This window comes from Arvicanthis niloticus, chromosome 3 (assembly GCF_011762505.2).
Source record: "Arvicanthis niloticus isolate mArvNil1 chromosome 3, mArvNil1.pat.X, whole genome shotgun sequence".
In the NCBI taxonomy this organism is placed as follows: Eukaryota; Metazoa; Chordata; class Mammalia; order Rodentia; family Muridae; genus Arvicanthis; species Arvicanthis niloticus.
Window position 1 is genome coordinate 123,578,315 of NC_047660.1, and position 16,103 is coordinate 123,594,417.

At 41.4% G+C, this 16,103-nt stretch overlaps 1 protein-coding gene across 1 annotated transcript in view; it reads left to right on the forward strand.

The window, feature by feature from the left end:
- The first annotated feature begins 3,521 nt into the window (after window positions 1–3,521).
- Catspert (catsper channel auxiliary subunit tau) overlaps window positions 3,522–16,103 on the forward strand; it is a 90,483-nt gene continuing 77,901 nt past the window's right edge. Inside the window, exon 1 of the mRNA XM_076931858.1 lies at window positions 3,522–3,968. Within this exon, the coding sequence (XP_076787973.1) occupies window positions 3,597–3,968 (372 nt within the window). The 5' untranslated portion in view covers window positions 3,522–3,596. The remainder of the gene's footprint in view (window positions 3,969–16,103) is intronic.

Sequence of the window (16,103 nt, forward strand, 5' to 3'; positions counted from 1 at the left end):
TATAACGTCTCTGGGCATTGAGTGTATTGTAAGGTGGTTCGCCCATAAGTTTGGCAGCCGTTCAATCACGGGTATCAGGGTTTTTGGCATTACGAAGGGCCAGGTTACAAGCCGATTCTTGAAATTCGGCCTCCCATAATACGTAATCTCCTCCCTCTAGTGCACCATGAGCCAGCTGAAAAAATTTATTTGGAGTTAACCAAGCCTCAGTAGAGGCCTCCAGTAAGGCTAAGGTATAGGGGACTGTTGGACCGTACTTACAGGTGGCTGATCTAAGTTTTTCCAGAATTGACAAATTAAGAGGAGTATACACAAGGGTATCTCGGTATAGTGTCGGTCTCTCTGGGGCAGCTGCAGCCACAGAATCCCTGTCATCTTCATCCTCACTAATAGTCCCATGGGGTTAGGCTTACGAGGGTGAGCCACACTAGAAGATGGCTTGTCACCTGTGTCTCTGGGAACAGACACGCCACTGTGAAGTGAAAGTGTAAAAGCGAGCACAGTGTGAGGGGCCTTTGCAGGTTTCTTCTTAAGGGACTGGGGCTCATGATTAAAGGAATGTTGTCGGCCTGCGGGGAGGGAGAGATCTGCTAATCGTTTATCCAGGTCACAAAGAGTTTTTAAAAGTGAAAGCTGTTCCTGACGATTATGGACCAAATCTGTCAGGACATTCAAGTTGGCAGTAGCCTTGGAGAGTGCCTGCAGGATGGGGTGGTGGTGGTGGGGTGGGTGGTTGTTAGAAGAACTTGATCAAAAGGAGAAGCCGGATAGGGTGGATAGGGCGGCAGGGGATAGAAAGGGGGAAGAAGTTGATTAGAGAGTGGCTCGGGATTTGGGGAAGTTGAGAGAGCCACAGTTTTCTCGAGAGGGGACCAGTCCAGATTGTGATATTGAACAGCCTCCTTGTCAAGGGCGGCTGAGTCTCCCAGATCAAGGGGTTCCTCTCCACCTTCATCCTCAAGACCAATCGAAGATGGATAAAGAAGGGTGGCTTTAATGGTTTTAGTGGGCAAAGTTGAAGGTACCTTTTGAGAAATTCCTACAAGTGGGGGGCCCTCAGGACAGGAATTTTGAGAGGGTGGTCTCGAACAAGGGGATTCGGAGGGAGGGCACAAACTCTGACGCAGGGCCCTCTCTCCTTCTTCAATGACATTTTGAACATCAGGCCAATTATTGTGAATCTTTAATAGGTCATGAATGAGATTCCAGTAACTAAAAGCTGTAACAGGGACCTTTTCTGGACCAAAGGTCTTATAATAATCTTGTAAACAATCACCAATTCTCTTCCACTTCTTCTGATTAATAGTTCCTTCTTGGGGGAACCAGGGACAAAGGTAAAACAAAAAATCAAAAAATCCCTTTAAGTCTTTCTCTTCAACCCTGGCTCCCCGGATCTCAAGGGAATCCCTAAGCCTTGAAATGAATAAATCTTGCTGAGAAATAGTCTGACCCATGTCTATATAATGCACCATCTGATTACTCACCAAATGCCGGTCTCAGCGTCGGGGAACTCCCAGAGTCCTGAATGCCGGCTCCGCTGCCACTCGAAGGTGGGGTGGTGGTCCCCTCTGGGGGTCTGAGAGCTGAGCCCCATATTAGGCGCCACTTGTCCAGTCTAGCTGGTCAATCAAGTGGGACCCTTAGACCCTGTGGAGAGGACTGAGATGTATGAGAAAATAAGGAGGCACAGCAAGTCAAGAAGTCTGATCAAGCTGGAAAAGATTTTATTGTTCACACAGGTTATATACTCTGAAAACAGGATGTGGGGAGGGGTAGGAAAGGAAAGAGGGCTTTGCAGGTGGAGGAAGCTAGCTGCAGCTGTGGGGTCTAAGTTATTCTTACAAAGCCTTTCTGTTACCAGGGGTTCTAAAAACATCTATCTAGCAGGATGTTGGCTAAATCTAGAGATCAGGAGGAAGGGTTACTAAGGTGGGTTGCTATGAGGCCTTGTTTGAAGTTCTGAGAACTGACAAGTGGATCATGGAAGGTCAGCAGAAAGAAGAATAGTAGATAGGAGAGCCAAGGGTGAGTGATTGCCAAGAGTAAGGCCTTGCCATGGCTTCCCACACTTTCTTTCAGATTTATTTATTTTATTTCTATGAGTACACTGTAGCTGTCTTCAGACACAATGGAAGAGGACATAGGATTCCATTATAAATGGTTGTGAGACACCATGTGGTTTCTAGGAATTGAACTCAGGACCTCTGGAAGAGCAGTTAAGAGTGCTCTTAACTGCTGAACCATCTCTCCAGCCCTGGAATTCTTCTAGTGCTAGAAATTAACTAAAGATTAACTAAATTGACTTTTGAGTGAAAGAGTTAAAAATTTTTAAACCTTCCACAGGTGGAGTCAAGAGTGCAGATCAGCTTGTTCTGTGCTCTGGGTCCTAGGAAACTAGCTATCCACAAGACAAAATAAGTAAGATAAGAGTTCAGAGCTGAGAGTTCAGGACAGTGTGACCAAGCACTATGGGTACCAGGAACTAAAAACTGACCATACGATAGATTGAATAGGGTTTGAGTTGGGAGTTCAAGTTAGTGTGCCTGTACACCCTGGATACCAGGAACTTGGCTGACGTAAACTCTTAGAGAATAGCCTGTTCCTTGTACCCTGTCACAAACTGAATAATGGGCTGGGACTTTCCACAGGTGCTCTCCAATAGCCCTCCATTACTTCCCCTGGATTGTGGTCCCCCCCCCAGTTGTGGTTTTGGGCTTTAAATTCTGTCTCCAAAGCCCCGGGGTCAGACCCCATTGCCCCTGTGTGGGCTACAGGTCTTGACCTCAGTATACTAATTAAAATATGCCTCTTGCTGATTACATCAAGTTCGGTGTCTTACAGTTAATGGGTGGCCAAGAATTCCCGAGGCTTGGGTGAGGTCCTCCATTCGTGGGGGCCTTACATGAGCAGAATCTTGCCTAAAAGAAGACTACATTTCAAATATTATAGGAGTGAGTAATAGCTCTGAGGTAGGAAAATATATTTAAAATATTTTATATTCTAAAAGTCTAATGTGCTATCCACCTTGCCTTACAGCCACCCTTGAAAAATATTTTTAAATGTCAATAAAATTCTGGACGTTTCTGGGTTTGCTTTGTATATAATGGTAAAATTGTTCTAATACATTTTTTAAGTGCCATAATTTTACGAATGTGGCATTACTACATCAAGTAAATTTGGAACATATTAGAAGCTCAAGAGGTAAAGATAAATATATGAATGTATGTGGAACAGTCAAAGGTGTTCAAATACATTGCTGGAAATATCCAGTTGGCACACAGGAAGTGATGTCTGATACTCTAAATCTAGAAAGATAGGGTGTGCAGAGAAGACGATTCCTGAGACTTAGGTAGTATTTCCCATCATGTGGAGGCGGGTGCCCACCAGTGAGCTCTGGCTTCCCAGGGGGAAATGGAAACTGCCTGACAGGAACCATACCCGATGGTCCTGCTTGCTAAAGCCTCCAAACTCTGGCGACTGAAACACAGCTCAGGCGTTCTGCACGTGGTCCAGGAAAGCGCGGGAAAGGCAGTGGCGCGTGCGCAGCAAGCAGCGGTTAGGTTAGTGGCAGATAGGGCCCTGAAGAGAATGCAGCAATGGAGTTGCCTCCTCCGGGAAACCGGAGGGTTTCCATCAATAACCCTCAAGAGACATCTGGCAGGGTTCCCACCACCCCAGCAGTATTTCCCACCCAGCCATCCAGGATCAATTCCATCTCCTCGAAGCGCTCCGCCCATGCCTACAGGCCTTCCATCATGAGCAACCGCAGCTCAGGGGCCCAGTCCCTGCTGCCGAACCCCGTTCCCCATAAGGGCTCCCTCGTTACCCCAAGTCCCCTGCAGAGCAAAGCATCCAACATCTCTTCAGTCCGATATGCTGACGAAGAAGGCAAGCAGCTCCAAGAGAAGGACAAGGACCAAGACAAGGGCAAGGGCAGGGGTAAAGGCGCAGGAACTCGGCTGCTGACCGTGAGTGGCCATGGTGGAGTGTGGGCCACGGATGGGAGGCCGGGGGTGCGGTGCCCTGGGGACTGAAAGGGTCAGTGCTGGTAATCCTGAGAACTCCCTCATCTGAAAGGTGGTGACACTAGAGACCTTAGGCAGTTACTTTAACTTCCTGCAGCCTCATTGTATCACCTAGCATAAGAAAGACTGATTAAGAAGGAGATAATGTAATTGCTGTTTTAACAGGGCAAAGAACAGTCCCTACCTGCTCACCGCAGTCAATACCGTCGCTGAGATGTAGTTTATCTGGATATGTGCTAAACCCCAGACCCTTTATCTTTATTATTTGTTTATTTTGTTACGGAGGAGCCTTAGTTTGCTTTACTTTGCCTTAATACATAAGCCCTGTCTGTCCTGGTACTTGCTGTGTAGCCCAGGTTGGTCTCAAACTTCTGGCAATCCCCCTGCCTCTTCATCAAATCTCCAGTGTCTAGTGGTATTGAGGGGATGGAGTTGTAGATAGCAAATTCTCCAAATTTGGAGAACCAAATTGTAATTCTTTTTTTTTATATAAAGGTTGTTAGAAGATTGCTAGAAAATTTTACATCCTCTGTTAGGCTTCCATTAATAAGAAATAGTGTAGTTAAAGTATCCAGAAACAAAGGCAGTGGTGATGTGTGCCTTTACTCAGGAGGCTGAGTCAGGTGAATCTCTGAGTACCAGGCCAGCCTAGACTACAGAGCAAGTTTCAGGATAGGCAGGGCTGTACTGAGAAATTATGTCTCAAAACAAAGATAATAAATAAAAACAGAAACAAGTGGCACATACAAAAAAACCTGAGCTCCATCTCTGTAAAGTTAATTACTTGATGCCTAAGAGTCTCCTAATTCCCAAAGTTTAGCATGCTTTTAAAACTTTGTTATGATACATTGAGAGCATATTAAAGCCCACTAAAGGATAAGTTTTTAATAATATTAAATTAAAAATCACAAAGATTTGTAAAAGAGACGTGCTTGAAGGTTGTTGAAGGTCAACGGTGCAGCCAGAGGAATGTAGGTGGAACCACCTGTCACCTCATGTCTTTCCATCCTCACTCCAGCACCCAAAGTAACAACTCTGAGACTTAATTACATTTACAAACACCTGGGCATATAGCTAGGCATGGTCTCTGGCTGGCTCATATTTTAATCACCACATTTATTCTATTCTATGTGTGCCACATGGTTGGTTACCCAGTCCTCAGTTTAATGTCTCCTCTGTTTCTGGGGCAAATATCTCCATATTCCTCTTTATTCCCCAAATCCTCTGTCCCTTCTGGGATGCCAACTTCCTGCCTTTTGCTAATAGGACATAAACTTTTTATTTGCAGGTGAAGCTTCCACATAGTGCATAAGAGATTCCCTCTACAGAGGAACTGGACAAACCTTGGTGGGGATGTAGCTTAGTTTGTAGAGTATTTGTCTAACATGCACACACTCTGAGTTCAATTCCCAACACTTGAGAAACAGTGGCCGATTGTAATCTGAGTATCAGGAGCTGGAAGGCAAAGGGATGAGAAATTTAAGGCCATCTTTGCATACATAGTAAGTTTTTAAAAATGGATGAATTGAGTAAAAGCAGATGGAGGAATAAGTGACCAGAAGGCTCAAATATTTTTTAATTGAAAATTTTATTGATTATAGTGGTTATTGCGGTTCCCCCTCCCCCCCCCCCCCCCCCCCCCCCCCCCGCTTTGTCAACTTAATACAAACTAGAGTCTCCTGGGAAGAAGAAACCTGAGTTGAGTAATTCCTTCTATTAGATTGGCTTGTGCCTATGGTTCTCTGTTGGTGGTTGATGTGAAAGGTCTCATCCCACTGTGGCCCATGCCACTCCAGGCTAGTGGTTCTGGACTGTACAAGAAAGCAAGTGGAGCAAGCCGTGGGGAGCAGCTGGTAAGCAGTGTTCTTCCATGGCCTCCGCTTTAGTTCTTGCCCTGTAATATGAAACAGATCCTTTCCTTCCCAAGCTGCCTGTGGTCATAGTGTCTTAATTACTTCTCTATTTCTGTGAAGACACACTATGACCAAGTCAACTTATGAAAGAAAGCATTTCATTTGGGGCTTACGGTTTCAGGAGGTTAGTCCATGACCATCATGACAGGACGCATAGCATCAGGAAGGCAGGAAAGCATGCTTCTAGAGCAGTAGTTGAGAGCTTATATCTGATCCACAAACGAGAGAGAGAGAGAGAGAGAGAGAGAGAGAGAGAGAGAGAGAGAGAGACAGAGACAGAGAGAGACAGAGAGGCAGAGACAGAGAGAGGCAGAGAGAACACATTAACTGGAAAAACTGGAAATGGTGAGGGCTTTTGAAAAACGCTCCCCCCAGTGACACACCTCCTCCAACAAAGCCACACCTCCCAATCCTTCCTAATCAGTTCCATATACTGGGAACCACACAATCAAATATATGAGCATATGAAGGCCATTCTCTTTCAGAGGACCACCATAGTGTTTTTGGCAGCAATAGAAAGCAGACTAGGACAATTATTACAGGGAGTTGTCGCAATGTTCTTGTGGAGATCGAGGATAATTTTGTGGAGTTATGTGTTCTGGGGGATCAACTCAGCTCTTCAGGCTTAGGCAGCAAACACTTTTCCTTGTCGAACCGTTTTGCCATCCCTTAAAGAGATTTTTTTTTTTCCAAAAAGTTTTATTAAGATATAAATTACTGAGAAAATTGGAAAGATTGATTATGCATAGTTCTTAGATTAAGATATATTGTAGTTTATGGCTTCAATAAAAATGTATATGGCTATCCAGGTTTGATGGCACACACCTGTTGTTCTTGCAGTCAGAGGCTATGACATCAGGATTAGGCCTTAGGGTTAGTCTTGGCATCACAGTGACTCAAAGACTAAGCAAAAGCCAATGTGAAGAACTGCACCCAGGTCTCAGCCACTGTTCTTTGGACACCTTTGATTCCTTTCAGCGGATCACTGTAATTCTTAATGCTGGACCTTGTCTTCATGATAGCTTCACTGCTCACATGGTAGCGTCTAGTATACTGTTTCCTAAACTACCATTGATTTTCATTTATTATGGCTGCTATTTGAAATACATGCCAGGTTCTGGCCTAGACGTGAAAAGCACAGTGATGGACAGGCCAGTCCCCTTTGGGAGGGATGTGAGAGGAGGCTAGGGCACATCTCTTTGTTTGTTTAAGTCTCTGATAAAATCTTTTGAGAAAGAATTAAAAGATCAAATTATTTTTTTCCTATCAGATATTTGTCTTTTTCTCTTCAGTTTTCCCAGAGTTCTTTAATGATTTCCCAAACTTCTTTAACATATACAATATATTGCTCCTTTAATATATACTTCTCTGTGATAAGCATAAAAATTAAAATAGCAGACCTGGAGCAGTGGCTCTGCAGTAAAGAGGGCCGGCTGAGTCTCCAGAGCACCAGGATTTGATTCCTAGCACCCATGTGGCAGCCCAGAGCCACAGTAACTCCAGTCTCAGGGGAACTAACACCTTCTCTGGCCTCCTTGGGCACCAGGCATACATGCAGCACTAAGACATAAATGCATACAAACCATGGATACATAGGAAAAATAAATAAAAATTTTAAATATAGTCTTCTGACTGCTTGTGGTACTTTTTGGCTATATGACTCTTTGTTTTATTGATAGTACAATTGCTTTCCTGAACTCTATTCATTATCTTTACCATTTGTTTCTCTCTTTCTGGTATTTGAGCTTTCCTTTTTACGTTTACTTCCTTCTCTGAGTTGTAAAGTTAGCCTAAGCGAGAGCTTTCTTTTATGGGCTAGGCCCCTGCTGCCATTAACTTTCCCTGGAGAACACCATTTGCAGCATTTCGGAAGTTCTGGTTGTTGTTGAACCATTTTTGTTTGTTTAAAGTATTTTTAAATTTCTCCCTTCATTTCTTTCACCTATTTGTTCCCCAGGATCCTGTTGTTTTGTGTAATTTGCAGATGCTTGTGAATTCTCCCAGTTTGTTTGTTTGTTTGTTTGTTTCTTTCTTTTTTTTTTTTTTTTTTTTTTACTGGTTTTTAATTTCATACCACTGGGTATCAGAAAAGATACTTGGTAGAGTGTAACACATTTGTGGACGTAATCTTTCCCGAAGAGTGTGCCATGTGCCCTAGAGAAGATCCTGTGTTCTGCTGCTGTTGGATGAAATATTCTGTGTGTTATCAGGCTCTCTTGGTCTAAAGTGTAGTTTTGAATCTAACGTTTCCTTATTGGTTTTATGCCTGAAAATCTGTTCATTGTTAATAGTTGGGTACTTGTGGGGGTAGCAATAGTAGTGTACTTGTATGTTGTACTGGCTAGTTTTAAGTCAACTTGACACAAGCTAGAGTCATCAGAGAGAAGGAACCTCATTTGGGAAAATGCCTATAAGATTTGGCTGTAGGCAAGCCTTTAGGACATTCTCTTAATTAGTGATTGATGGGGAGGAGTTCAGCCCATTGTGGGTGGTGCCTTCCCTGGGCTGGTGGTCCTGGGTCTTATAAGAAAGCAGGTTGAGCAGGCCATAGGGAACTAGCCAGTAAGCAGCACCTTCCATGGCCTCTGCATCAGCTCCTGCCTTCAGATTCTTGCCCTATTTGCTTTTCTATTGTGACTTCCTTCAGTGATGAACAGTGATATGGAAGTGTAAGCCAAATAAGGTTTTCTCTCTCCAACTTGCTTTTGTCCATGGTACTTCATCACAGCAATACCAACACTAGTGGCTACCATGTGTAAGGCCCTGCATTAAAAAAAATTAAAAAGAGTATGAGTATTGAATACCAGTTGTACTGTACTGCTATGTGTCTCTTCAGGTATAACAATGTTTTTATGTACTCTGATATTATTACAATCATCCTAATTTTCTTGATTCCTTGATCCATTAATTATTATATACTGATCTCATGAATCTTTCTCACTGTTACATAGGCCAGTATTCCCGTCTTAGCCTCCCAAGAGCTGAGATTACAGGGGTCTGCAATTGTGCCCACCTCGTTTTTGTTTTAACCATTTGAGTTTTCTCCATCTTTTGACTAGAGAATTAATCTACTTACACGTAAAGTAATTATTTATCAGTACCTATATTGCCGTCTTGTTTGTCAGTCTTTAGGTATGTTAGTTCTTTATCCCTGTCTTCTCTTTTGGTTTGACAGTTTAATATGAGGGCAATGTCTTCATTCCTTTCTCCTCTTTTTCTTAGCGTATTTACTGTAGTTCTCATCCTTGTGCTACCTATAAAGCTTACATAAAACACTTATAGCTATAGTCTAAGTTGATAACAATTTAACTTTGATCATATACAAAAACTACTTTTTTTTTTTTACACCTTCCACTCATTTTGGTTTGGTGATACTATTTATATATAACTATCTTGCATGTTCAATGACAAATTATCATGACAATACTTTTGATAATTTTGTCTAACTTTTATATCAGGTGATTTGTAAGTCACTGTTACAATGTTATGATATTATGACTTTTCTGTAAATTTACCTTCACTGGTAAAGAAATTATGTAACTAGACACAGTTCATTTCCTGAATTTTCTTGGAACTCTTCTTCTGCTTGATCAAGTCCACTGTTGATACTCTTTGTCTTAATTAGGGCTTTATGGCTTTGAAGAGAAAACATGACCATGGCAACTCTTATAAAGAACATAATTGGGGCTGGCTTACAGTTTCAGAAGTGTAGTCCATTATCATCATAGCAGGAAACATGGCAGTGTGCAGGCAGACATGGTGCTGGAGGTGTAGAGAGTTCTACATCTTGATCAGATTTCCAGACAGTAAGAGAATGTGTCACACTCGGCATAGCTTGAGCATAGGAGACCTCAAAGCCCACCCCCACAGTGTCACACATCCTCTAACAAGGCCACAACTACTCCAACAAAGCACACCTCCTAATAGTGCTACTCTCTATGGACCAAGCATTCAAACACATGAGTCTATGGGGGCTATACCTATTCAAGCAACCACGTTTTCTATTACATTTTTAAGAATTGATCTTACCAACCAGCTATAGAATGTTTACCTGTTTTAATCCGTGTTAAACTCCAAACCTTTGTGCCTTGATCTTCTGATATTTGCTGAATTGCTATCTGTATTCTTTGGTTCCCTGGGCATCATTAAAACGGTCATTTATAATGCCCTTTACAGAAATATATGGATCTCTATTTCTTTGGGGTTGCTTATTAGGAAATTGTCCTTCGGTGATGTCATGTTTCCTTGATTTGTGTGTGCTTGTTATAGACCAATGCTGATGGCTGTGCATGTGAGGGAACAGATCCTTTGCAGACTTGGAAAATAATTTTAGTAGACTGCATTGGTATGGGTGTGCTGGCTGGGTAGGCTGCGGTGATTCTTGCATAACCTCCATGTAGCTATGTCAGAGGCCATTTGTGTCTTTTGAAGGATTCTTCCAGTTCATCAGATGTGTTTCTGTTGGAAGAATACTGCACATAGCTCTAGAAATTACCTTATGCAGCAAAATAAAGTTTGCAGATGTGATGGAGTTTAGAAGTTCGAGGTGGGGAGACTATCCTGATAATAAGAGTGGTCCTAGAAACCATGACAAATGTCTTTACAGGAGAGACTTAGATATATATATATATATTAAATCTGGGCATGCTCAGAAGAGACAAAGATGGTGTGAATGCAGAAATAGAGACAGGAGTGATTCAGCCAAGGAGTCTAAAGAGGCAAGAACAGGTTTCCCTTACAGCCCCTTGAGTGAAGATAGACCCAATAACTTCTTGATTTTTACCACAATGTATTGATTCAGATTTATGGTACATGCATAGGATATGGAGCCATTATGTCTCCAGAGAGGTCAGTTTATGAAAGCAAAATAATAATAGTAATAATTACAAGTATCTAATGTGACCAATAGGAGTGATTCTAAATTTCTCTGATTACACCCTTCTCAGTAGAAAATATATTAGTACCTACATCCAGTGTTTGTTATGTATGTATACATTGTGTATGGCAACTTCTAAATTCTAAAACCCTCAATTTTTAAAATGATAAATAGACTTGGTGGCGTAGGCCTATAATCCCAGCTACTCTGGAAGCAGAGGGAGGAAGTTCATATATTCAAGACATGTCTGGTTACAGAGTATTTTCAAGGCCACACTGGGCAACCCGGGGAACCTAGTCTCAAAATAAAAAGTGAAACCATGGTGGGGGGCAGTGACAGAGTCCTCTCTTAGTAGATGTTAGGCTGTAGATGAAGACGGGAGTGAATAAACAAACAAAAGAGCCAAGGGAGACAGGAGGGTTCCTGATTGATTTTAGATATATCTCATTTATTAATACAAAGCCAAACCATACCATATTTGAAAATCATGTTTTGAAAGTCCAGTTGTAATGTCAGTTTATTTCATTTAATTTTTTGTGTATATGTTTATGTATGTATAATGTGTGCACACATGTAGGTGCATATACACACAGAGGTCAGAGGAGGACACTGAGTTACTGCTTTATCTGCTTGATTACCCTCGCCCTTAAGAAAGAGCCTCTCACTGAACTTGGAGTTAGGCTGACAGCCAGCAAGGAAGGGGGATCTTCCTGTCTCTCCACCCTTCCATTTGCTCAAAAAGAAACAATTTATTATAATTCTCCACATATGCCACCTTAAAATTTTTCCATGAAAAAAATTTTAAATCTTAAAAAAAAAAATTCCGCATGCCAGAAGAGGACACTAGGTCTCATTATTGATTGTTATTAGCTACCACGTGGTTGCTGAGAATTGAACTCAGGACCTCTAGGAAGAGCAGTCAGTGCTCTTAACCACTGATCCATCTTTCCAGCCTGAAAAAAAATTTTTTTTGATCATTCCTATCCATCTGTAAAATTAGACTAGATTCTCTACTAGATAAGGTCATACAAGTGATTGACCCTCTCAGCTGGCAAATTCCATACTCTGGAGTTAAATGCAAGCATGAAGCATGGCGTCTGCTGTCACTTAGCACTTCCGAGGAATGGCCTTCCACTCCCCACACTCAGTCACTCATGCTCAAAGATGGTAAATCCTTATACTTTCTTCTGTAACTCTAGGGGTACTACCTGAGTTTTGTTTTTTGTCGTGGTCCTTGTTTTGTGGGGACAAAGAACCCAAGAAGGTAAAGGGAAGCCATTGCTCTTAAACTTGGCAAGGAAAAATAATGCTAAAATGAATACACTTTGAGTGACCAATCTCTTACAAAATGAGATTAGTGAGTCTTCCTCTAATGTAGAAGAGTTGGGCTGGACGGATGACGACAAAGGCATCCCTTTTGTATAACTATTTTGTATAATGATGAAACTGTAGTTGTTATGATTATTATTATTATTTTCATTTTCAACACCAGCATTTGCCACTTGAGGGCAAGAATACTTGAAGCTGGACTCAGGCTGGTGCCAGACATGCAGCTGCACCACCATGTATGTAATGGCTAACTAATTAACTTTAGTATAAAGGAGCTTGGTGAGGACTAGGAAGTAAACGCATTCTAGGAAAAGGTAACTGTGTGGGTTCACAGGCTTTCAGAAAAACCCGTGGAATGCAAGAGAGTGGGCAAGAAGAGCCTCAGACTGGAGGATGGAGTGCAGATGGTGTGAAGGCAGCACAGGCTTTCCAGTAAAAGTGTCACTGGGGGTTTCTCAAAGTAAGTCTGAATTCTTGAGATGAAATCAATCTCTTCCCAGGCTTAGCAGAAACTCTAGGTCGTATCAGAATCTTTATGTGATGTTTTTAGAACCCTTGCCAAGATTCTGATAGGAATTTGGCAAATATGTCCTTTGCTGGTGTCACTGCTGTTCAAGAGAGCTGTACTCAGCTGAGGAAGGAAAACCCAAAGGTAACAGTGTGAGACGGGCAGCACCATTGTCAGGTCGAAAGAAGTGGAGCATGAGTCACCTGTAACAAAGGTTTCATAAAGGATCCACTTAGCTTATATCTGTTGATGCACACATTCAAAATTGACTTCCTAGCCAGGCATGGAGCTCCTGCCAGTACCTGCAGCATTTGGAAGATGGGGGTTGGGGGAAGACGAGAGGGGCAGGGACATTCCCTGTGGTTTTGACAAATGCTTAGGCTGTATACTGAACTCCACATTAGCCTGGCTGCAGAGTGAGACCTTAACAAAGCCACTTCCAAAATAAAAAATATAAACGTTACAATAAACATGATGTTTCACTTAAATACATGCAGAGTATATTATAGTTTGACATATTTTCTGATATGGTAATTGTTGAGTAGTTACTTTAAACTTCATCTAAGCCACAGATGTGGTGTGTTTGTGTGTGTGTTGCAGCAATAGCAAAATGATTGTAGAAATGTTAAATAATTGAATCAATTGTTTATTGATAACTATTATTGAATTTTTAATGAAAAAATGGCAGTATTGGATTTCTGGGACTCATGCATACCAGGCACTTTGAAATATGTAATACATTATTATTAACTATATTCACCATTCTATTCAATAGATCACTGAAAGTACTCAGCTCATCTAACTGAAACTATGTATACTTCAGCTACCATCTCTCCACCTGTCTACCTGCCCTCCCTGTAGCCTCTACATTCTAGTCTTGCACGAGTTTTCAGATCCCATATATAAATGAGATCATGGCAGTCTTGTCTTTCTGTGTCTATCTACTTCACATAGAGTAATATTCTCTAGATTAACCCATACTAGACAAAGGATAGAGTCAAAATCTCTCTCTCTCTCTCTCTCGCTCTCTCTCTCTTCCTCCTTCCCTTCCTTTCCCTCCCTTCCTCTCCCTCTCTCCCTCTCCTCCCTCTCCCTCTCCCTCTCCCCCTCTCTTTCCCTCTCCCCCTCCCCCTCTCTCTCTCAGCTAAAGCATATTTTATTATGAGTGTAGACTGGATTTTCTCCCATCAGCCATGCATAGACTAAAGTTACTTCTTTCTTAGTGACTGAGGATGCTAGCACTATGAACATGAAAACACAGTAAGTCTTCAGCATGCCATGTATGAAAAGCCATAGCAGACCTTACACCCAGATGTGAAGAGCAGGAAGCTCTCCCTCTGACTTCAAGACCATGTCTAAGATGCCTGCTCTTAGCATTTGTATTTAAGGCAGTGCTGGTAATCCTAGCCACCACAATTAAATAAGAAAACAGAAATAAAAATCCAAACATGATGGAAAGGAGTGAACATTTCAGTGTTTGCTTTATACATTAAAAAAGATCTTAATTACAATACCAGAAACCTGTTAGAACTGACAACATTGTAGAATATAAAAATCAATGTAGAAAAATCAGTTATTGTTAAATGCTTTCAGTGTATGACAGGGCATCATAGTCCAGGCTGGCTTTGAGCTTGCTCTGTAGCTGAGGCTAGCCTTACAGTCTTGATCCTTTTGCCTCCGCCTCCCAAATGCTGTAATTAAATGTGTGCCACCATACCCAGCTTTTAAGCACTTTAATAAAAAACTGTCAACTAAGAATTTGTTGTATATTTTAAGGGCTGAACAAGTAATTCTTGAAAAATACTTGACACTAAGTCAGAAAGTTAATGCTTAAAAGCCATACGATTGCAGTTCAGCAATAGTGGGTGTAAAGACTACTGTTTCTTTAGGTTAGATTTCTAGTACACAGCTTTTCCCTAGTCTCCTCTGGCATTTCTTCTTCAGAGGTACTTTACCTTCTCCTGGCATGAGCTACTTAGAAGTATGTCATTTAGTTCCTACGTGTTTACAGATTTTTGTTGCTACTTCTATTTTGAGTTCATTGTAGTGGGAAAGCAGAGCCTGTATCAGAGGTTGCCTTGTAACGGCTGGGCAGTGGGGAAAGTTCTTACACTTCAATGGACCGCCTTGGCTATCACCCCAGCAGGGAGATGAATAGTACCTTAGTACTACTGCGTGTGAATGGAGATCTAGGCTCTCCTGTGGTTGGTGTGCATTGATACTATGAAGGTATAAGAAGGTGGTTCTGTCTTGTTATACCAGTGGGGATGAAAGCTTTGGCTCTTTTACTGACTCCTGAGAAACAGTATGGGAGCATCTTGAGATCATTCATATATATATATATATATATATATATATATATATATATATATATGTATGTATATATATATATACATATATATGTGTGTGTGTGTGTGTGTGTGTATACATATATATTTACTTAGAATTCACCATCCATGATGTATGTAATCTATTTAAAAACACATATATCTAATATGCCTAATATCTAATTTATTTTATATCTAATGTGAGATATATACATATACACATACACATATACATACAAACCCACAGCAAACCTACCTAATGAGGACAAAATAGAGAGGGTTTCTTAGATATAGAATGAGGTAAAGATGCCCTTCTGTTCAACACAGTATTGAAAGTCCAAGCCTAAGCAATTATGTAAGAAGAAAGACGTCCAAGTTGGAAAGGGAGAAGTCAAACTGTCACTGTTTGTAGATAACATGACACTATAGATAGAAAACTCTGCCACAAAGCTGTCAGAATTAACTGAATGAGTTCTGTAAATTTGGGAGTTACAAAAGAAACATGCAAAAAATTGTTAGTGTTTCTGTACACTTACAGAAAATAACTTGAAAAAAAATCAAAGAATTTGCATTTGTAATAGTTATAAAAATAAAGCTCTTAGGAAAAAATTTAACCAAAGAGGCAAACTATTTCTACACCAAAGACTATGAAACATTGATGAATAGAAGAGAATACAAATACATGAAAAGAATTAATATTGTTAAAATGTCCATACTTCTAAAGGTGATCTGCAGATACGCTATTTTACAGACAGAGCACTGACACACTTTGAAAGTTAAATGCACAAGGCATACTCTGGGATAGTTGCTCCTTCACGTGGTCTCTCAGCCTATCACCTCCCCCACCTCCCGGATCACTGATGCATTGGTCTTTATGGCACTCTTTTATGATAAAATAGTAAAAATTAAGCTAGTCTTATAAGCAATTTAGTAGTTTTAACCTGCAAAGAGTGTCTTCAATAGAGTCTAGGTATGTTGCGGCCCGAGCTGCCCCATGTTGGGCACCAAAAATGTCACGGCCTGAGCTGCCCCACGCTTTGGGGGCAGAAATGTTGAGAACTGCTCTACCCCGCGTTTGGGGTCCAAAATGTCTCGGACTGTTCTGTCAGTGTTGGAACCCGCACT